Source organism: Pantherophis guttatus, chromosome 6 (genome assembly GCF_059756535.1).
Source record: "Pantherophis guttatus breed Tessera chromosome 6, ASM5975653v1, whole genome shotgun sequence".
Classification (NCBI taxonomy): domain Eukaryota; kingdom Metazoa; phylum Chordata; class Lepidosauria; order Squamata; family Colubridae; genus Pantherophis; species Pantherophis guttatus.
The window spans coordinates 71225004-71249748 of NC_142068.1; the positions used below are offsets into that span (position 1 = coordinate 71225004).

The following is a 24745-nucleotide window of genomic DNA, read 5'->3' on the forward strand; positions in this document are numbered from 1 at the left end:
CCCGCCACCACAAACCGGGAGCATTTCACCCCTGGGCAGGGCACATAGAATTATGGGTGTGGGCACACACATGTGCGACCCCCCCCTCCTGGCACACGATGGCAAAAAGATTAGCCATCACTGGGCAATGGTTTCAACAGTCCCTTGTCCACAAAGCAATAGCATTAGCAATAGCACTTAGACTTATATACCGCTTTACAGTGCTTTACAGCCCTCTCTAAGAGGTTTGCAGAATCAGCATCTTGCCCCCCAACAATCTGGGTCCTCATTTAACCCACCTCGGAAGGATGGAAGGCTGAGTCAACCTTGAGCCTGGTGAGATTCGAAGTGCCAAATTGCAGGCAGCCGGCAGTCAGAAGTAGCTGCAGTACTGCATGCTAACCACTGCACCACAAAGGCACAGTTTCGGCTCATAGAGATTTTTGTGTGAAAACTGCCATGGAGAAAGCATTGAAGTGTGCTAAAGTTAGTACTATTTGGTCTTTGGAAACAGCTAAGTGGTGTAAATATCCCTCTGGTATGTCTAGCCCTAGATGTCTGGCCCTCAGGCTCTACATAAACTACTGTCTTGTGTGCCTCTTTGACTAATTTGGGTTCCAACTCTAGCCGGAACTGAGATGAAAAATGAGATCCAGACAGCTGTGAGGAAAGAATAAATATTTATTGCTAAAAGCAAAACAGTTTGACTTTAGGGACAGTTTGCAGAGAAATGAGGTACAGCAGCAGATTTTTATAGGGGGAGCTTGTATAGGATGTCCATCTACATGCTGATTCTAAGGTGACACTTGAGAGGCATGTGTGTTTGTGTGTGTGTAGGTATGCTGATTCTTGTGAACATACAGTTCCTCTGGGAGATCTAATTTAATTAACTCTGTGTTTGCAGGCTTTATTCTTTGATATGTGGATTAGATCTGGGTAATTTATTTGGAAGTTTAAGGAAGAGATATTTCCCTGTTTGCTATTTTTATTTGATTAATTTAGTTCCAGCCTGACAGTCAATTAACTAGTGGAGACACTGATTCTCAGAGCATTGTGGATTCTGTTAATATTTTAAGGGAAGATGGCAATATATAAGCAGTAAAATATATGTTGATGTAAAACTTCTCACAAACTCTTCTAAGTCAAATGCCCTGAGCTTTTGGGGAAAATTTATCTCTACACTGCAAGTGCTTCCATTTGTGTGTCACTGGCCTCAGACAGGATAGTCAGTTCCTTCAAAAGAGAGGAAGATCTCTGGCAATCAATATTTCTAATTTGGAGATGTTAAGCATTGGCTACCATAGATGATCTTCAAGTAGAATTTTCTAGGGGTAAAGCAGGGGTCAGCAACCTGCAGCTCCGGAGCCGCATGCAGCTCTTTAGCCCCTCTGCTGTGACTCCCTGTCAGGTGATCCCACCAGTGGCTGGCCCCACCCCTTGCCTTCCCCTTCCAGTCACTCCTTCCCTGGCCTGAGAAGGTAAGGGTGACAGTGGGGGATGGAGAAGCCCCACTCTAGGAGTCTCTGGAGGCTGGGGACAGCAAAAAAATATCACTTCCTGTCCAACTGGGAGTTGGGAAATGTGCCATTTCAGGCCTCCAGAGGGCCTCCGAAGGGGTGGGGAAGGCTGTTTTCGCCCTCCCCAGATGCAGAGAAGATCTGGAGCCAGGTGAGGAAGAAAAACAGGCCTTCCCCACCCCCCACCCCAGGCAGGAAACAGCCTATTTCCCTACTTCTGGTGGGCCCAGACGGCATGCATGCCAGAGCTGAGCTGGCAAGCCCACTGATATGGCTACATAGGCCACCTGTGGCACATGTGCCATAGGTTTGTCATCATGGTCCTAGCCTGTGAGAGAGGAAGTAGCAAATAGAGTTGACATTGTTAATTAGCTACTGCAGTCATGGGTAAAGCTTTCATGTTGAGGGTACAAATAATTTAGAGAGGGGGAAGACTGAAGGCTTCAAAGCATGGGGGCACATCACACATTTGAGTTATTCTGCATCTTGTAGGACATTTGGAGACTGTTGCTTTTTTCTTGTGATATTGCACACATAGGGCTTACCCATATCAAAGTGTCCGGTAGGGGAAGTGACACTGTCAAACCACTCACAGAAAGCGTGGCATTATCATTTGCTAAACATAGTACAGAACATTGTGGCAGTGGTTATGTAAGTGAAAACAAAATGTTACCACTGTAATTGCATAAGTTCCTATTTCTTCTAAGAAAACAGCATGACTGTTAGCCATTTGAACTAAAATGTGAGAATGGTGATTTTTTTTGGTCTTATATAAGAGAGTTTTAAAATTATTTCCCAATTTAAGAAAGCTTAAGTGCAGTTGATGAGATCATTATTTCTGCATGTTATGGTTATAATCGAAAACTGCAGTTCTGCGGTTCTTCTATTAAAATATGAATTCTTCCAGTGATGTTAAGGCAACAGCATGCATACATAGACTTTTCAGTATAAGTAAACTGAAACATAGATTTTCCATTAAAATTATAAATCTTATTTCTAAACATTCCTGATAAAATGCAATAGGATATTTTTAAAAAACCCTACATATATATATTTTTTACTCCACTCTGTTTATGCACATACTACCTCTTAGAATCTAAAGAAATAACTCCCAACAAAACTGTATGGCAGTGTAGAAACAATTTCCCCCTTAGCACAAACCAAGAAATATATCTAAATAATGAATGAGAATTAACAGGGACTGAAATAACATTTGCCAATATATGAATGGAATTTTTATTTTTTATTTTATCTCGAATTTATATACCGCACCTTCTCCTGAGGGACTCAGGGCGGTGTACAGCCAGATAAAAACATACAATATAAACATTAAAAACAATTAAAAGGATATATATTAATTTGGCCCCAATTTAAGATAACAGACCAATTAAAAATTTAAAAATATTAAAAAATATGTTAAGCCAGCCCGGCTTGCTGAAAAAAGAAAGTTTTAAGGGCACAGCGGAAGGTACTTATATATTTAAGGCATGTTTGTATCTGATCCCCAGGCCTCAAGAAATAACAAAACCATTCAAATATGTTAATGAAATCTTTCAACAACTCCAGTTTACCTTTTCAGATTATAGATGAGGATAAAATAGCAATAAAAGCACCATGACAATATCATGTAGGAAGGTAATTAGTTAATTTCAGTAATGATATATTTATTTTGTATAGTGTATATATTTGTATACACTATACAAAATAATACTAGGCAACCAAGCTTCAGAACAGTGACTTTAAAGGGAAGATTGAATTCTACCAGAAGATTGTAATAAGATGGACTCAATTTAATGTCATGGACTCCTTCTCTCAGAACACACTTTGCAGTTATCACATTATAACAGAACAATTACCACTTGAAGCAAAAGGTTATTTTCCAATAATTATTTGGGTGATAAGAGAGGAAGTATGAGAATATGGAATTTGACGAAGTGAAATTTGACAAATATGGAACAATTTTAAAAACAGGAAGAAGAAATGTAGGAGTCCTACTTTCTACATGACAAAAACTCATGGCATTATGCTAGAAATAGATTTGACTAACAACAAAGGCACATGCTTTCGCATGTAACCCTGCTTCCTATTGTTTAATAATAGCACTAAATTAAAAAAAATAACTTACTTAATATTTGAAATATTATTAAATATTTTAATAACATTTTGAACCTTTCAAGCTTTGCAGACACAAATAGAGCATGTGCACATGTGATTGCACGCTGCTCGTGCAAGGGGGGGATGCATGCATTTGTGCTCCCCTGTTGCTTCTGCTGCCCGGTTCTGAACAGCTCAAGGCCCATTAGTGGACTGTGATCCGGAGGTTAGGGACCCCTGTTCATTACAGGTATCCTTGTATTTCTATCTTTCTGATTGTTCAATTCCCTAATTGTTGTTTATCATCACAATAAGTGCTTGTACTTCTGATTCTGAAAAGTCATACTGCTTTTCTTTATTACTGTGCCTCCAAGCAATGTTTGCTGAGGTAAACTGCACTTACCTTTCCTACCGGCTTGCTAATGTGCGCTCACCATTGTCTGCGCATGCGCAAAGCCTTCTGCACATGCACAGAGGGTCAAAACTGGTTTGGGAGGGGCGGAGCCTCCCTCCGCTGGCACTACTGGCTCAGAGGGTCAACGTCCCGGTTTGGGAGGGGCGGAGCCTCCCTCCGCTGGCACTACTGGCTCTCCGAACCATCACCCACCAGCGCTACCAGTTTCCACAAGCCGGATAGAGCCGGCTGCATTTCACCCCTGACTCACACCCAACCATTTCTTTATCGAATGCTAAATTGGGTTGAAGACAAATGTTTGTGTCAACTCTGAAGTGGACCTGGCTGAAGTCATTGTGCTGCCTCATAGTTGCCACGTAGCCTGAGAGGGGGAAGGGAAGGAGGGAAATAGATAGCCGGGCTACAATCAAAACAAAAGGTTTTCCTGTAGGAATCAAGGTCATTGAAACAGGTGGCTGTTGAAAGAGGAGAGGAGCCTGCCTTCCATCTTCATTGGACAATGTGACCTGTGACACCTGGGCGGGGGGAGTTTTACTCTTTTAATTAGGTGAAAATGGCGGGAACTGTCAGAGCTGGTTTTCACCAGCTGTGCCGATATGATGTATCCAATAAACATGTCCTTTGAGGAATCTCCCTGCTTCAGAGTTATGCTTTCAATGGGTGCATTACTTGGAATACTGACAGCTTGCTTTACTCTCTTTGAGGACAATGAGTCTTGATTGGATCTCCATAGTCACATATTTAAATTAATTAATTAAATGTAATAAGGTTGTCCACTCTAAAACAATTCTAGGTGGTGTGTAGTTGATAATATAGGTTGTCCTTGACTTACAATCATTTATTTAGGGATCAAAATTATAACGGCACTGAAAAAGTAACTTATGACTGTTTTTCACATGATTGTTGCAGCATCCCCATGGTCACATGATCAAAATTCAGATGTTTGGCAATTGGTTTATGTTTATGACAGTTGCAGTGTCCCAGGGTCAAGCGATCATCTTTTGTGACCTTATGACCATCAAAGTCAATGAGGAAGCCAGATTCACTTTACAAGCATGTTATCAACTTAAGAACTGCAGTTATTCACTTAACAAAGGTGGCAAGTAAGATCGTAAAATGGAGCAAAACTCATTTAGCAACTGTTTTGTTCAGCAACAGAAATTTAGGACTCAGTTGTGATCATAAGTCAAGGACTACCTGTACAGATGGGGAATACAAACAGGGAAAACTCAGATATCCAGAAGTAATAAACATTCTGACCAAATGAAATACAAACCAAGTGTGCAAGATTCTTTTAATCCCAGCCATGTTCATGGTTGAATGAGTGGTGCGGTAACCCTAGAGATGGAGCTCTCGCCACACAATCAGGAGGCTGTGAGTTCAATCCTTGGTAGAGGCAGATATTTCTCTCTCTGGGCACAATGAGAATATATCTGCTGAACAAAACTCCGCATTGGTGACAGGAAGGGCATCTGGCCATAAACACTCAGCTCCATTCAGTTGCCCAGACTTCACCCCACAAGGGATTATGGGGTCGTTAAAAGAGAATGATGTTCATGGTTGAATAAATCTGGGGAAGGGGAGTGAGGAAAAATGGCAATTGCTGTGATAGAGAATGCATCTTTTTTAAAATAATCCAAATCTGTATTTCAGATGCATACAGAAATATACAGCAAACTACTGGTTTACACAGACTTCTCCATCAATTGAATTATTTTGAAGAACATGCGTTGGGGAGCATTGAGTCCCCAGATAAAATCCCAGTGGCTCCAGTCTGACCATGAGCGATGGTAAATCAGGTTAACAATACCAGAGAGTAAGAGCTCTATATCTTTTGGGTCTGCAAGAGTGTCTTGATCCCCAGACCACACTGCAATTGGCACCGACATGTCTTTTATTTGATATGAAGGAGGAACACTCTAGAAAGTAAAACAAGGGAATCATAATATTGATCATTGTAATACAGTGTTAAAACTGAGTCGCAATTACAGGCTTCTGGAAAGAGTTACATTTTTCATCTGGATCGGATGTTACTTGTCATTTAAATGATAGGATGGGGATGGGAGGAGAGGAGAGGAGAGAAAGAAGATGAGACTGGAAAGGTTATTTCCATTTACTCTTTCATTGTTATTTGTTTGTCATTGCTATCTTTTATGTCCAATGGAGGAATTCATAGTATCTCCTTCTTTAAAAAAAACCCAAAAACTATGATAGTATCACAGCTGGCTATATGCATGCATTGCTGTATGTATGCATTCCTTTTAATAGAGGAATAGTAATGATAGGACACAGTGGAAATATTTCCTAAGGAGGAAAATATAAATCAAAGTCATAATGAAAATACCTTTACCTAAACAAAGCACCTTTATATAAACAAACTGCCTTTACATAATCAAAGAATCTTGATGAATGTATCTTTTCTTTTTATGTACACTGAGAGCATATGCACCAAGACAAATTCCTTGTGTGTCCAATCATACTTGGCCAATAAAAAGTTCTATTCTATTCTATTCTATTCTATTCTATTCTATTCTATTCTATTCTATTCTATTCTATTCTATTCTATTCTATTCTATTTTATTCTATTCTATTCTATTCTATTCTATTCTATTCTATTCTATTCTATTCTATTCTATTCTATTCTATTTATTATTATTATTTTGCTTTAATTTATATGCCGCCCTTCTCCGGAGACTCAGGGTGGCTTACAATGTGCTAAGCAATAGCCTTCATACCTTTGTATATTTATACAAAGTCAGCTTATTGCCCCCACAATCTGGGTCCTCATTTCACCTACCTTTGAAAGGATGGAAGGCTGGGTCAACCTTGAGCCTGGTGAGATTTGAACTTGCAGTAATTGCAAGCAGCAGATGTTAATCTGTTATTAACAGTGCTTTAGTCCACTGTACTACAGGCTATTCTATTCTATTCTATTCTATTCTATTCTATTCTATTCTATTCTATTCTATTCTATTCTAATCTAATCTAATCTAATCTAATCTAATCTATTCTAATTCTTTAAAAAAAATGGGGATAGCCATGTCAAAGTTAAAAACTATACACATGGTGTTGATCTATGAATTTTTAATTAATGTATTTGGGGTTGTTCTTTTACTTAAAGTCTATTAAAATACAGATTCTTGATATAATATTCTAATTATTTTATATTTATTTTCCAAAACTTTTCCCTCTTACCTGTTTATATGTCATCTGATTTTTGTCCCCGTAATCAAAATAGCGGAACAATCCTATATCCAGCATCTATCAAAAGCATCAGAGAAAGCATTAGATACTGTATACAGTATATCCCCATTTCTGTGATTATAATCACAGCAAGTCCAAAGAGCAAGTACTAAACAGGTAAAAGGAAGAAATAGAAAAATATAATAATATATATTTTAATATTGGGACTAGGATCAAAAGAACTGTTATTTCTCATTTGTGATCTGAGAAACTTCAGAGGAAAAAGGAAATGTGCTTCATATAAAATGATAAAAATGTTTATTGAAATCAAGAGAAGCTGTAGAGCACTTGTAAGAAAAAAAAATTCTTCTTTTGAAAAAGAACTCTCAGCTTGGCCTTGATAAATAGAACTACATTTTAAATACTTCTAGCTGAAGAACTGTGGAAAGTTAGCACCCACCCCTCTCCTAGAAGAATGAAATATTTTGAGAAATACTAAAAAAGCTGGAATATTATATTTCTCCGGCTGAGAAATTGAGAAACATGTTTTTTTAGAGGGAGAAAGTAGCCCCCACTTTTCTTAATAGCCCTCAGCAGATATCAGCACTTAAGAGATAAAGAGATTATTGAAAGAAGCCAAATATCTAGGTAGCTCTATTCATAGGCAAAAGTTGCCTGCAGCAAGTCTGAACAAAGGTAGTATTAGCCCTCAGCCACAATAGGAATTGCCTAACACCCTTTCAAAACACAAGTTCCTTCATTGCAACATCTCAGTTGCACCACCCCCAGCAAACTTCAACCAGACTTAGCTCAGACAAACATGACCCCTACATGGCCCCATAGGAGTCTCACAACAGCCAATATAATACATGTTCTTGCACAGGAACAGGAAGCTCAAGTTCACAGCCTAAGAGAAGGTATAAAACCTCTTCACTTTCAACTCCATGTGGTCAACTGCCCAGAGTCACATGTGGTTCTGCTTCATCCTTAAACCATCTTTTCAATCAACCTCCATGTTTCCAGTGTCTTTCTCCCAGCTTGGAACTGAACCAGATGGATATTTCTTCCAACAGAACACTTGTAGGGCAAATATAACGTTTAAGTGAATAATGCAGACTTAGTATTCCTTAATATGATAAACTTTCAAAGTCTGGTGCTCTTCTGGGACATTGGACCATAAATCTCACAAATCTCTGAATAATATTTGTAGACTAGCACATCCAGAAAATGGGACAGGCAACCTAGAGAATCCTGGAAATTATTGCTATCAGCATCAGAGCAAATGTCACATCTCAGGAGACCTTGATGGTTAAAATGTCATACAATTTAACCTAAGTTATTAAAGACGTTATACCTGATTCCAGTGTAAGATGGTTTTAACTGATGTTCTATCTGGATAGTGAGCTGCATATACATCAATTCGGCTCTGTAGAGATTTGAAAAGTCAATAGATTTTTTTTTTTAAAGAAATCGGACAACTGGTGAAAGGAAATATTTACTTGCATTGCTCATTTTTGAAAGAAGATGTAGCAGCCTACTTTTAACAGAGCAGAATGATAGATTTTGTCATCACCTGAGAAATCACCTTAGATCAGGGTGTCAAATTGGTGGCCCGTTGGCTGGATGCATCACTCGCAGACCACGCCCACCCCAGCTCCACAAATGGGAAAAATGTCACAAAACATCACGTGACAACAATGTGACACGGCCAGTTTGACACCCGTGCCTTAGGTAATCCTTCTGTTATGATGGCAATTTGTACTGAGAACTCTGTTACTAAGAGTGATATCATGTGACTGTGCCACAGAAACACAGAAACTCACTTTAGAACTGGGTAAATCTCAGTCAAAGATCTGTATCACAACAAGCAATGAAACTCTTCCAGATTGCCCGCCAGTTTTGGTGTCCAAAGAAAGAATGTGTATCAACCCGCATACATTAGGCAATGTTCCAAGTTATGATCCACCTTACCTGGAATGCTAAGATCTTGGCTGAAATAGTTTCAGCTTTGAAATTAATTACATTTATTTGTGGCTTTTCAAGGGTTAGAAATATCTGAATGTTGTTGCACATGAATAAATCAAGACTACAACATTCTAGAATTTCAGCTGCTGTTTTCATTTACCAGAAAGATTTCATTTACAACTCTGCTAAAAGTCTTTGTTAGACTCATCATGAACTTTCATAAAATGAACATTACCTAGCTGAATGCATGAGTAGGGAAACATTTATAAAATGCATAGTACAGTCCAATATCATGTTTCCAGTCCTATGTACAATATCTTTCACAAAGAAAATAGAATTGTTATTTTATCTTTATGATTCATGGGGTTAGATCACTATCAAGAACATGTAACTGGGGCAGTGGGGGAGGAAAGATTTCAATTGTTAGCATGTCTTTGATCTACAGTATAATGTCTCCATGATTCCTTCTCCAGTGAAGTCAGAAAAAAGCAGAAGAAAGCAAGTTATTCTCTATTATTTTCCATAGATTGATCCCCTAGTACAGGGCTGTCAAACTCGTGGCCCGCAGACTAGATGTGTCAAATGCTGGCCATGCCCCCCCCCCCACAGTTTAGAGAAGGTGGAAAAAGTCTTGATATGTCATGCGATGACAATGTGACGTCGTGAGTTTGACACCCCTGCCCTATTGTGTTTCCCCAAAAATAAGACCCTGTCTTATAGTTTTTTGCCACCAAAAAAGGCACCAGGTCTTATTTTCAGGGGATGTTGTCTACCTCACACCTCACTCGCATGCATTGCCACCGGTCTCCTTTTTGCTGTCAGAGGCCTTCAGGAACTTCTTCTGTGGCTGGCAAGGCCAGAAAAGTTTTCCTGAAGGCCTCTGCAGCCAATAACAGAGGTCCAGATTGATCCGGAATTCTGTTATCGGCTGCAGAGGCCTTCAGGAAGTACTTGCTGGCCTTGCCAGCTACAAAAGAAATGGACCGGCAAGGCAGGTGTCGGGATGTGAGAGGCCTGGCTGCAACTGTCTAAAGGTAAGTAGTAGGGCAGCTTCACACCCCATCCCCACCCTAGAATGGGCGGGGTCTTTCTTAGGGCTTATTTTGGGGGTAGGGCTTATATTGGGCACCCATGTAAAAATCAAGCTAGGACTTACTTTCGGGGTAGGTCATATTTTCGTGGAAACACAGTAGTACAATGCTATATCCTGGCTGTTATAAACTATAATGGTTTTTAACTGAAACACCTCACTTCTCAGCCATTTCAGATAGCAGTTCAAAAACTGGGCTAATTAACTAAAATAACAACATATTCTAGTAATGTCAAAAACAGGAAAGTTAGTCCTACTGGAAATTAAGTAGCCTTTAAGGAACGAAGGACTGAGCCAGACTGAGAAGTTTCAGAATGGGCTATTCTGAGCTTTCCATCTTGTACATTGTAGCCAAAATACTGAAATACTAAAGTTATTTTATGGATTATATTCTATAGGCCAGTTGTATTGATAAAATGAAATCTATGAGCCATCTGATTAATGTGAATATACAACCATGGATGGATGGGGTTCCTCTTCAGGGCCTACAGAAATTATTTCTGTTGCCTTTTTCCTAAAATTCAACTTTTTAATTTAATTTAATTTAATTTAATTTAATTTAATTTAATTTAATTTAATTTAATTTAATTTAATTTAATTTAATTTAATTTAATTTAATTTAATTTAATTTAATTTAATTTAATTTAATTTAATTTAATTTAATTTAATTTAATTTAATTTAATTTAATTTAAAATTTAATTTAATTTAATTTAATTTAATTTAATTTATCACATTTCTATGCCGCCCAACTCCCAAGGGACTCTGGGCGGCTTACAACAAAAGTAATGCGACAATGAACATAGAAAATTATTAAAAATATTATGAAAACATTTTAAAAACATTAAAAGCCCATGCACACCATTCATGGCCGGATCTCGCAAGATTGTAACAGCGAGATCAATGCTGTTTTTTAAAAAATAATTTTTTAAAAAATTAACATTTCAAAAGGGATGAAACAAAGGATTCTCAAGAAAATCTTTCATTTGAAAGAAAGATTTTCTTGAGAATCCTTTGTTTCACCCACACACACCCTTTTGAAATGTTAATTTTTTTTAAAAAAATGAATGTTTCCATCCTTTGAAAGCTTAGTTTTTGCCTCCATGATGAAACCGTTGTAAAATGTAGAAAAACACAACCAATACAACATTCAGAGAAATATATTTCCTAGGAAGATTTACTTACCATGTTTAGATTTGTTGTATTGTAAGTACCAGGAAAGAAAATGAGATTTGGACATAATTTATGTATAAATGCAGTTGTACATAATTTCGTCATGAAGTCTTTCACAGGCTTGTGGCTAAACGTAAAATCTTTGTCACCGAATATGTGCTGTAAAAATGAGAAGTTAATTAACCATAGATGATGATAATGATGATGATTTATGGTGATGATGGTTCCTTCTGAGTTTTGAGCCAGCAACATTTGACTTACCCCCAAAATTACACTGACTATATATTGCAACAATTCTGCTATTGCAACGTGTACTTGCAAACAAGAGTTAGGTCAGTGTAGCAGTTAAAGGTGCTGGACTGGGAGTAGCAGACTTGAATTCTAGCCCTTCATGAAGAATGAAAGTCAGATTTTTCTCAGCTTTCAATTCTTCATCCCGGAAGAAGGAAGTTTTCCATCCCTCCCTCCATGGATACTGTATTCATCTTTGTGTTTGTGCAAAATCATATAATAAAAATGATAGGTTAGATAACTCTAATTCTTACTGGTATGTGGCAGTTGGAATTGTGGTGACAGCAATTTGGGAATCTATTATTATTATTATTATTATTATTATTATTATTATTATTATTATTTTGGTCATCTTACCTTTTTCAGTTCCAATTGTCATAAAAGAATAATCAATGAATTAATACCTTAAATGAATGTTGAGGAAGTAAGGAAGGCAATCTCAATAGAAGATTTGGGACATGCATAACATAGATCACAGGAGCTAAGGCAAAGAACATTTTGATTTTTTGAGACAGTCCTGGCATGGCTGAAAATGCTATGAAGCCTAAAAGGAAAAAAATAAAGGGGAAAAAGTAGCCATTTAGAGCTAAGTAGAATCTATTAGTAACCCATTGGCCTAATTTCATGTTGTATTCAGATTCATTCCGAAAGCTCTCTGGAAGTTGCAGGTTCCAATTCTCTTGTTAAGACAGGTCTGATTCCAAGGAAGTAGGAAGAAGTAGGAAGAAAAATAAAGGGAAGGGAATTTTGGAAGAAAGAAAATAGGGAAGGGACGGAGCAAGGGAGGGAAGGAGGAAAGCCAGTACTGTCATATCATGTCTCTCAGAATGGAAATGGAAATGTAGCTCTCATCAAAAATCAAGGGTTGTGCTTTCGTTCAGAATAATCTGTTGAGGAATTTACTCCATGGTAATGATTATTGGGATTGAAGCACAACATGGCCCTGGAAATATCTTTCAATTAACCTCCTTTCCTGTGTTCCAATTTTAATTGTCTTTCTTGACAAACTAATTTAAACAGGCTGTTGGGAAAACACCGGATTACCCTAATCATCCATCTGAATAAACTCCTCATAATTAGGTTTGGAAGATCCCTATGAAATTGTGAAATAGTCTACATGTTCCTTCAACTCCAGACTGCCATCACTGTCCTAAGTAGCTTCAAGGTACAGAGAGAGAACATGGATTTATTTTGTTTTCAGGCTCTTTTCAAACATTACCAGATAAGATTGTAGATGTACCCTCTTTCAGAGGTGGGCTTCAGCCAATTTGGACCAGTTCAGGCGAACCGGTTGTTAAGATTCTGCACAGTTCAGTGAACCAGCAAATCCCACCACTGGCTGGCCCTGCCCACACCACCTCACCTCACCCCACCCCACCCCACCCTAACTCGCCTTGCCCACCTTGGCTGGTGCTAGAGTTATGCCCGCGCCCAGCTACTCTCTGGCTCCTTTGCTTGTTCGCTTGCCCAGACCCTGTGGCCCAGCTGATCTCCGCGCCTCGCCCACTTGCCTGCCTTCGCCGCTGCCTACCATGCTGGTCATGCAGCCCTGCTGATCTCTGCACCTCTCTGCTCACTGTGGCTGTCCATGAAGGTAAGCCACCTCAGGGTGCACACAGCAAGGCTAGGCCACCTTTCAGGCCTGGCTCTTGCCATCCTTCCACCTGCATGCCGCCCAATCGCCCTTCGCCTCAGGTCAGAGGACGTGCCAGTTCCTGCCTCTGGCCTTTCCAGGGGCCTACGGGCTCTGAAACTCAGACCTTGACTCTTCTTCATGGGTCATTTCCAGTTGCCCAAGATGGCTGCAACGGAAGCAGGAAAAGTGCACCAGCTCTGATGTCTCTTTCGGCACCCTGCAGCTCTCTGCACATGCGTGGCAGCGCTCTTTTCTGTCCCACTAAGTTTCCCAGGGTTGCTTGGATGGTTAGCAAGCAGCAGAGCAGAGGTGCCTACTTACTTCGTCTGGGGCGGCTTTCATTTTCCCAGCCTCCTTCCTCCTTTCTCTGCCCATGGTTCCACCTCCTCTGGCTGGCTGCCAACAGGTGGAAAGGTGTGAGAAACAGCGAAAGCAACGATGGCACTGCTCTTCTCTATCCTCTGCATGCAGCTGGGCCTTTTCTTTGCCACCAGCGGGGTAATCAACCTCACCAACCAGACTGCTGGCACTGCCCACCAACAGCTAGTAAGGGAGGGGAGCCCGCTCGGGCCACCACTTGGCGATGCAACCTGCAAAGGCTGGGGTGGCCGCACGTTTGCAACCACCCCAGCTTCCAACTCAACCCTGATCTAGCAACCTAATCAGGTTCCTTGCCAAGCAGATCTGCAGCAGATCCTCTTTAAGGAAAAGCTTGGCAGGCCGGCTTGTTAGCAATCTTTAGAGAAGCTGCACAGGGATCTTTGGTGCTACTTGGCGAGCCCGGTTCTCACAGGCACTAAATAACTTGCTTGCAAAGGAAAAGGCGCACAGCTTTCCTGGCACATCAGCGTGCATTGCCTCTTGCACGCAAAGGGCTTGTTTGCTTTTTTGGGAGGATACTCCCTTTTCAGAGCAGGGATTCCTTTTCTTTCCTTGCCCCCACTCTGGGATTTCTTTGGCACAACTTTATCTTTTTCCTTCCTCTGGGCTTTTTAAAAAACTAACATCTCTCTCTCCCTCCCTCCCTCTCTCTCTCACATGCACACAGGTTGGATCTTTCTTTCCTCCTGGCCCACTCAGTCACATGACCCCCCCCCAACTACACCAGTGGTAGGTTCCACCCGGTTCGGTCCGGTTCGGCCGAGCCAGTAGCAGTGACGATATGACATCACCAAACCGGTTCTCCCCACCCACCCACCCATGTACGTTATTCTTACCTTTTATTTGGTCCCATCCCCAATCTATTGCTGCCTCCTGAGTCTCAGCTGATGACTAGAGGGAAAAAAACTGTTTAAACTCTTGCCGCGGGGCTTCAAAGGGCCGTCCTACAGCTGATCAGTGTTAAAAGCAAACAAATGAGTCGGGTCGTAAGTGCGAGGACTGGTCGTAAGTGCGAGGACCTTCTAGAAATGACTTTGACCAGCTAGCCATGCCCACCTAGTCACATGACCTCCAAGCCACACCCACAAAATAAGCCACGCCCACAGAACCGTTAGTAAAAAAATTTAGAACCCACCCCTGAGCAACACCCACTCATCTGGTCATTAGGAAGAACCTGTTGTTAAATAATTTGAATCCCACCACTGCCTCTGCTTCTTGTGATAAGCAGTCCAATTAAAATTGCCCCAAACAACATGCAAGACCTTTTACATTATCATCAGGATAGAGACAGAGATAGAAAAGGAGAAAGAGAAAGAGGGAAATAAAAGAAAGACAAAAGGTTTTTTCATTTTATCATACCAATAGTAGCGCCTTGAGAATAACCAACATAGTATAATTGTTTCTGTTTGGTTTTCTTCAAAATAAAATTTATTGTTGCTGGAAGATCATACATGGCCATTTCATGGAAACTGAAATGAAATATTAAAAACTGTAATTGTTAATAAATAAGTAAGTAAATTTCACTTACTGCATTTCAAACATTTCAGGAAAAGCTGCCTTCCATCCCAACTCTCCAAGCCAGTCCAGAAGGATACCATAATTGATAGTGTCAAAAGCCACTGAGAGATTAAGGAACACAATCCTGACCCAATTCTGTCTCAGGTTATCAACAAACATGACAAATGCCATTGCCATATTTAACCTCAACCTAAAATCCAATAAAAATGGCCCCAAACAATTTGCTTTCTTCAGGGTCCTCTGAAGTTTGAAGACCAACCACTGTTTCCACCACCTTCCCTAAAATGGGGAAACTGGCAACCACTGGATCCAGCAAGATGTGAGACCTGGATGCACCTAAGTCTCACATCTTGAGACCTGGGTGCATCATCACATCTTTTAGGGTTTATTGAATCATCCATTCACTGAAAAAGGCTGACACCATCATATGAACCCAACCATAAGTCACCTCTCAAGCAGCTTTCACCATCCAGGAAGGAGCTGGATCTAACAAGCATATGGCCAAGCTAACAGACTCTCTCTTAGTGAGTTACAGGGTCAAACTTACTTCAGACAACCATACAACATTTTGCCTTAAGACCTCAATTGGAATTGATCAATTGGAGTCCAACCTAGAGTTATCTATCATATAGCAAGACTATTCCTCGCAGTGAACCTGGAGATGATCCTTCAACCCTAGCAAAGACCAGGTCACTCTAAATAGGATCATTAGGCTACCAGGAGATGCAAAAAAAAAAAAAGGCAAGAAAGAAGACCATTTCACTGGCCTTATTGTCATGATGAAGTCCCTAATATGGGTTATTACTTGTACTCAATTGGATTCACTCTTTTATTTTTTCAATAGCACTTCAGGAATCTTTTCACACACTTCATTTTCAGGGGTTCCTCAGAAAAGCATTGTATATTCTAGGATCAGCACAGGGAGAATGACTGCATAGAGACAATCAGAGCTAAAGCCCCAGTAATGTGTCCATTAGAAGTATTGCTGAATCCAACCATGGATTCAGCAATAGCTCATCAGACCCTCCAGAAAAACTGTAAGCTCCCTCGGGAAGCCCTTTGACTCCATCAGTCACATGGAATTGGATAATCTTTGAGTTGGGGAGACAGTTTGAGCTAGTGGTTAAGGTACCAGGCTAGAAACGAGGAGGCTGTGAATTTTATTCCCGCCTTAGGCATGAAAGTTGGCTGAGTGACTTTGCTCCAGTCACTCTCTCTTAGCCCAACTCATGGGTCCCTAACTGTCACTACCGAGCCTGGAGCCTTTCGGAACTGGGCTGCCGAAGTGACGGGTGAGTGCACACGTGTACTCCATTTGCACAAACGGCAGGCACGCATGCCCGTTGCTCACATAAACGGAGCTTCTCGTGCACACGCACTTGAATGCCGTGAGAGCACAGAACCATTCCCTCCCCCATCGCCACCCGTCCACAAAGCTGAAAAGTTTGAGGAACTCTGGCCCAACTCACCTCACAGGGGAAAATAGGACATGTTATTAACTAACATGCTAACATGTTATTAATATAGCTCAATACAGGAATGCAGTTTCAAACTGTGACTCAAACTACCTGAAATTCCAAAATTCCTCTTGATCCACCGATAAAGTCTGGTGCCTTAGAGAATAGCTTGTTCCTCTGCTGTTTCCCAGCCAAACATCATAGCCTGCATCCGCAAGGACAAACCCAAGGCTGTTGCTGGCCATGTTCTCCACCCAGTGACTGGCTTCTCCAAATATGCCATGTTGCAAAAAGGCAACAGGCTTTCGACCTGTAGCATTTGTGGATTATATATATATATATATATTTAAATAAAACGTTACTGAGTAGAATTTTCAAGTCATAACAACAAAACGTTTTAAACAAACCTTCCATTCTTCTTAAACATTCATTATATGGTAGTATTTATAATTAATAACTTCATAAAGTTTTGGTCACATGTTATTGTATTCTAGACTACATTATACAGCCAAATATCCAAACTGCATGGATCTGACCATTGATTGCAAGAGAGGCTTATTTTCTAATATTATACATGAGTTACATATAATAATATGTTTTGGGACCCAGAGGTTTCTGAAGTCAACTCCATTTTAGCATGTTAATTCTTTAAAAAGTACATTTGTCTTTCTGCCTTGGCATGGCTATTAAACATTTGATATCAGCTTAATAGATCCAGCATTGACTTTGACCTTTTAAAAAAAGGATACCTATGACTGAAATGCTTTTTCTTCCCCGGGGAATTCTGTTTATTGTTAGATAATAACCATCCTCTGTCAAGACTTCATACTCTTCATTTGGGTACCCATGGTGGGAAATCATCTGACTCTGAGAGAAAAAGAAAACAATTAACTCTCACATAAGATTTTTTTTTCTAAAGTTAAAACCAAGCATCAGCTAGTAGATCATGTACAACATAAGGTCTCACACACATACCCCTCCCCCCCCACACACATAATGACGAAGAGGTGGAAAAGACCAGACTCCACCAAGAATAGATCTGGATTTGTATTCATTGGGGAAGGAATATTGTTGTTTTCTGTTAAAATTAAGAATGCTGAAATAGTGATCTTTAACATTAAGTATGTAAATATGCGTGTAGGTGTAGTGTTAACGGTGATATAATTTTTCCTGTATTAGTAACCTTGATTGCAGTGGACTAGTTAACTAGGAATTCTGATCAGTATGATATCAACATTACACAAAGACTTAGTTCTTTGGAGAAGACTCAAATACTAGGAAAGCTGGAAGGAAAGAGGAGAAGAAGCTAATCAACATCAGGGTAGATAGACTCAATTACAGTGGCAATGGGTGCACCATTGGAAAACCTAAAGGACCAGTTAGGGACAGATCATCATGGAGAAAATGTGGTTGCTAAATATCAACACTGATTTGATGGCACACAATCAATCAACTGGTATCAATATATTTGGAGGCTGGAAAAGAATAGTGCTGATTTTGCCATAAGAGAAAGAGCAAGTGGTCACACTTAAGAGTATGTTTCAGACCCCCTTTTACTTCATTATTTATAAAATTTAAATCATATAACTTACAACGTTCATATAAGTTTCAGGATTCACAACATGTTTTTGTCCCATAAGTTCTTCATAGCCTGTCAATCCTTGTATTAGGTATGCTAATACAATGAAACTCCACATTTTCTTTCTCTCTCTCTCTTTTTTTTTCCAGAGGATAAGAAAAACAGAAGAAAAGAATCTCAAAAAATCAATACAGTTGACAAAATACATGCATTCATTAAATCCTGACTGTAATTTTGAAGACACTGAGGATTATGGATGGATGATCAAGAGCCTCTCTATTAGGGCAGCCATAAAAGCTATGAGCTGCCGCAATTCCTATCCTCAGCATTCTAAAAACACCTAGCAAGCTTAAACATCTCCCTCACAATATTTTCTTAGCTGTCAAAACCACAGAAAGTTTTGCTGAGAAATAGCTAATAGATAGCTGGTATTTTTCATTAAGCCTATCTACTCCAACAAAATGAATCCCATCAGAAAAGTCAAAGCAAATGTGGAAGAAATAAATATATTACCATCCAAAATTATACTGTTGCATTATGAAGGAGAAAAAATAATTGAAATAAATATTTGGAATCACCTTAGAATAATAACTGCAAATAAATACCTTTTTAGTTGACACCTGTTTAGTCTTTTGCTATAGGTATCTTGTGCCACATTTCACCACACTGTCATTTAAAACTACTGTAGCACAAGGGAATACTGTGGGTTGTTTCTTCAGATGTGGGTGGTAAAGATGCCACAATTGTGAAGAGCTTCATTGGCAACACCCAGTTAATATTGGGTTCAATAAGGAAGAAGAAAAATGGATGGAGGTTATGCAACTAAAAATAGTATTGTGATGTTCTCCTATTTTATCTTGTAATGCACAAAGAACACACTCTGTGACAAGGAAAAATGAATAATTTTTATCCTGTTTTGATGTACATCTTGTTATACATTGAGAATCTCATGCTTTAAGTCAACATGACGCAGTGGTTAGGGTGCAGTACTGCAGCTACTTCAGCTGACTGCTAGTTCAGCAGATCAGCAGATCAAATCTCACTGGCTCAAGGTTGATTCAGCCTTCCATCCTTCCGAGGTGGGTAAAATGAGGACCCAGATTGTTAGGGGGCAATATGCTATTTAGTATACTGTCTTTGGTGTAAGCCGCCCAGAGTCCTCGGAAAGTGGGCGGCATAGAAATATGACTAATAAAATAAAATAAAATAAAATAAAATAAAATAAAATAAAATAAAATAAAATAAAATAAAATAAATAAATAAATAAATAAATAAATAAATAAATAAATAAACATGGTTTAATTTTTGTAATTCATTCATGAAGGTGCTATTCCTCTGGCCACACAGGGCACAACTTTGTGCCTACACAGATGTAATGGTTATGGAAATAATCCAATCAAAATATATAAGAGTTTAAGGCTTTGTGTTCCTTAACCTTTGTCAGACTTCTTTAGATAGAACTGAGTTGTGTTTACATGGAGGCCCTCATGAGAATTTATCATTAGGTAACCTTGCTTGAAGTAAATTTTCTGGGGTGAATTCCTGCCTCAATCTATCTCACTGATCTTTCATTTTTGATAAGTAACGTAGCCTTCTCAAATTGTTCTATTGTGGGCTTTCAGTATTTGATTTCAATCAAATACCTATTAAAGCTTAAATCAGAGAAATCTATATCAAAGGTCAAACCGACTTAGACCTGGAGCATAACAGGTGCAAAGTTTCTGATTGTTATTATGGGGGCCTTTATTATAGACTTTTCACTATTTCTAATTAGTTTTCCTATCGTCTCCCCCTCTTACATAGAACAATATCTACACTAGTGAGGTTTAATGTCCTATCTTCAGGAATATTGGAGTGAGGATTCAGCAACATCCTACATTTGGAACGATTGTGTCTATTGTCAGGCAAGGCCATCAATGCAGTTTTACACATCTTGCTGTGTGGGCCCTTTTTATTATAATTGATACACTTAATTAATATTTACCTTTTTTTATTAAAAGACAGTTGGCCCAAAATAGAAGTTGGGTTCTTTCCCTTAGCAGACTAAATAACTGAACTGAAAGTTGCTAAATTCTGGGTTTATATCTATTCCATATTTTCAATATGGCACTTTTAATATAGTGACTTTTAAAAGCTATATTAGCCTTAACTTTATTGTACCATAGAAAGACATGCCATCCAAACTTCAGGTCTTGCTCTTCTAGCTCTAAGAGTCTTTTATTTCTCATCAGCAGGAACTACCCTTTCATCAAAACCAGGCAGCAGGATGAAAAACACCCAATCCTCTTTATTCCTTTGCATTTTAAGGGAATTTAAATTTAATCCTTGCTTTTTTCCTTTGTCATACAAACCTAGATACATCATTCTTTACTACTTAAATGGAACAAGAGTTGTCAGAATAAATATTTGAAACATAAACATCATTTGAGGCAACACATTCATTTTTATCATGAAATTCTACCACAAAATGACAACTGTGTTTTCTCCCATCTTAGCATAACGTTCTTAAATTTATTCTATATCTTATCATAATTGTTCTGAAATAATGGACAATTTATATTAGTCATAGTAATACTGAAGTTTTTCTCTTTTTTCTCAGTCTTAAAACCATTTTTTCCATTGGTTCTTTTTGCACTTCCAAGGAAAAATTATTTTTTTGATTTTGTATTTAATGATTGTTTATAAAAAAGTAGAATTAACAGTATGGAAGCTAATTTATATCATAACAGTAATTTGCTTTTTTCATTGTGCCTAAGTATAATTAACATTTTAAATTAATCCTTAATTTTACTCCACAGGTCCTTATTGAGTCCTACATATTGGCATATGATAGATTGTATGAGACATGTGCTTAACAATAGGTTTCTAAATCATAGGTTCATTCTGCATTCATGCAGAGAACATCAGATAGAATATCTTTACTCAGAAGACAAGTATTCTCTTTGTTTTTATTTAGTTGGTGACATCATACCTATCACAGGATCACAGGAATTCAACAGCCACCTGTTTAGCCACCTGTGTAAACCGCATTCACAGGCAAAATACACTGTTCTCTCACAGAAAGGATATAGCTTTCCACAGTACGTAATTTTAAACTATGTGTTGCATTTTTAACACACTAGTCCATACTTTTTTCTTTCAGTGTCAATTTATTTATGAACAACTCAATAACTCTTTGGGAAGCAAGAAATAAAGATTTTTGGATTTTATTATGATGTTGAATTTGGGCCTTCAAATTTAGAATGGTTCTTCTAATCAATTCCATCTCTCTACTTAATAGTTCTGCCCTATTTAAAACATAGTATGGTAGAGACAATTTTCTTCTATTCTTCCAACTCCTCCACTCACCATAATTATTTGTTTCTTTACATTTTGGTCCACATAGTTGTTGTTGAGGTATTTAGCAATTAATGTTCATGCAATAAATTGTTGTCACCTTTGGCCAAGATTCTGTGTGACACCTCTTTTTCTTTTCATTCTTCTTCCTGCTTGCCCCTTAATGTACAAGATAGGTATTTCACAAAATTGGGTATGCTTTGTGTGTGTATCTAGACAGATAAATAAATAAACATACCCTTATCTTCATATCCATTGTACTGCTGACAAAGTAATATAGGCATGTCTAAACTCAAGAACCTCAGCAAGTGGCAAGCCATGGCTGACTTCAATTCCAGAAAAGTTAAAAACTATCAGATATGATTGTCACTTGATAGGGATGAACAGAAGTTATAGAACTATAGGCTCGATTGACAGGGTTAAAATCATCCTGGAAGAAAGAAATGGCAAGCTGTTTCCATACTGCTACCAACAGGATTATATGTTTATCAGGAGTTTAGAATGAGTCCAGACTTTATACCGACACAGAGTTCTGAATATTAAAGCACAAGGTGGATCTTGCAAAAATTAATGGCTTTGTCCACTTGACCCACAGATAAGCAAAAAGATAATTTCTTTTTGAGAATCAATAGGAAGAGAACTTTGTGTGACAGGAACAGAACAGAACATGACTTGACATTAATTTCTTTATTACATGCTTTCCTCAAAGCCCAGAGCCCAATACTTCGATTTTCTAAAGATTAAAAAAAGCATAGAACAAGTCCTTCATTTAATCTTGGAATGGGATTACCTTGCTGAAAGAGTGAGAATTTTTGAAACACACCAGCGTTTCCTTGGTTAGTTAATCAGACTGCAATTTAAGAGGACAGGATAAAAAAAAAACTCTTCTTTTCTCTGAAGATCAAGAACCTCAGAGGTACTTCAGATTCTTTCACAGACCTTTCATAATCCTTACCATTGAACCATACGTGCTACTGTTAAAGGTAGTATTTAGCTTCCAGCTGCCTGCAATTACTGCGAGTTCAATTCTCACCAGGCTCAAGGTTGACTCAGCCTTCCATCCTTTCTAAGATAGCTAAAATGAGGACCCTGTTTGTGGGGGCAATAAGCTGACTTTGTATAAAAATATACAATAGTATGAAGGCTATTGCTTAATGCATTATAAGCTGCCCTGAGTCTCCGGAGAAGGGCAGCATATACATAAATAAAAAAATAAAATAAAATAAAATAAATAAAAATTCATCTAAAAAATAAAGCCCTAATTCCGATGTGTCTGTTGGTTCTTTTGCTGTTATGTGCCATGCCTTTCTTTAAAAAAATATTGTTTTGACTTTCCATGAAGAGGAATAATATTTTTGTTTGAATCAGAGGTAATTGTTGTGGTCTGCTGGCAGCCTGCGGAACTGGCAGCAGAGTCGGACAGTGAGGAGGATGAGGAGGAACAGGGGCTAGTCCTGGAGTCTGGGGAAGGCTCAGACATGGGCTCTGCATTGAAGGCAGAGATGAGGCCAGGGCCATCTGGGAGTTATGTGCGGACTCTGGAGTCTCCAGAGTCAGACATCATAGAGGCAGAGGAACAGGGGAAGCCTGTTCCCAGTGCACGCATGCACAGAGCTGCCAGAAGGCAAGAACTGTTAAAGCAAACAGTTAAAACTTACTCAGGAGTAAGGCTTGGAGATGATTGGCCCCTCCCATATGACATAAAGGAAGAGCAAAGGCACATGGGCCTTTGCAGGAAGCAACATTGTGGATGGTGTCAGTTTGTACTTTGAAGCTCCATTTTTGACTCTGTGTTTCCGTGTGGCCTTGCCAAGATAATTGCCAGCCTGTCAAAGAAGATAAAGGTGGGTGTTTACCAGCCTTATCCGAAGGACTGTGGCAGACTTCTGTTGGACTATTTATAAACTCTTGGTGATTCAGCACGTGCTGTGAATGAAAGGAATTCACAGCCAAAATAAAAAAAAGGGGTTTTGAGACTAATTGTGTGCTTTCTACTATATCAGGAAGCCTAGGTCAGAACAGTAATACCACATGAATTCTGATGTCCTTCATGACATAGCACACAAATGCTGATAGACAGACAGGACTGAGATATTTATTACATCCTACTGTAATTGCAAAATGTGATACAGGTCATGTTATTAAGTGATTATGTGACGTACTATATGTACACCAGTATGGTTTCTACCATACAAAGGTTCAGATGAAAAACATACTTCAAAAGCAAAAGTACAACTACTTTATTAAAGCCAACTGCCTACTCCCTACCATTCTTTAGCCAACTCACAATAACGCTGGAGTGCAGTGGTTCAAAAATCGGAATAACTTTCTTTTGTCTAGTGACAATCCTCCTGTTGAAGAAAGTAGTCCCATCAATAGGCAATAAGGCAGGAGTGTCAAACTCAATTTCATTAAGGGCCGCATCAGGGTTGTGTTTGACCTCAGGAGGGGGGCGGTGTGGGCATGGCCAGGGTGGGCATGGCCAGCTTGACGTCAATCATCTCAGGGGTGACTGTGATGGCCCGAGCACTCTGCTAGCGAAAATGCGCTCCCGAGCTCTGTTTTCCTAAGCTTGGGAGCTTAGGAGGTTCTGTTTTCACTGGCAGAGGGGCTGTGACAGCTGAAAACGGAGCTTGGGAGCCTGTTTTTACTGGCAGAAGCACCATTGGCCGGTCCTTCACTGTTTCCAGGCAAGATCTAAATACCCTGTAGGCCAGGTCCAGCCCCCAGGCCTTGAGTTTGACACCCCTACAATAGGGTGAGAAATGTCAAGGAAGTGTTGGATGACAAAACTCTGCTTTCTCTAGACTAGCCTTCTACATTCAAATAGGACCATGTCTCACAGAGTAATGAAATAAGATCCAAAAATCAATTCTTCTTTGCTTCTTAATGAGAAGGACACCATCAAATAGCAAAATGTCTTTGTACTGTGATTAAAAGCACTACAGTTACTGTAACCCTAAGTTTTCCATTTATTGTATAAATCCTTTATAGACCTTGACTCTTTTAGAGCATGAGTATTTGGCCAGCCTGGTATATAAGCAGAGACTCATAACAAAATATGATTGAAAGCAACATTCAGTAAGCAATCTCCCATGACTTTCAAAATCCATTTTATTATTATTAACAGTAA

The 24745-nt window shown here is 39.1% G+C and overlaps 1 protein-coding gene across 1 annotated transcript; it reads right to left on the minus strand.

Moving 5' to 3' along the window:
- Window positions 1-2718: 2718 nt before the first annotated feature.
- Window positions 2719-18405, minus strand: LOC117673163 (lipase member M). The gene is made up of 9 exons (XM_034430358.3): window positions 18290-18405; window positions 17447-17564; window positions 16809-17007; window positions 15082-15191; window positions 12110-12249; window positions 11427-11573; window positions 8543-8614; window positions 7201-7266; window positions 2719-5924 (listed from the first exon to the last, which is right to left on the minus strand). Exons 1-9 carry the CDS (start codon window positions 18392-18394, stop codon window positions 5691-5693), a joined length of 1191 nt encoding a protein of 396 aa, XP_034286249.2. The 5' UTR covers window positions 18395-18405; the 3' UTR covers window positions 2719-5690.
- Window positions 18406-24745: the final 6340 nt, after the last annotated feature.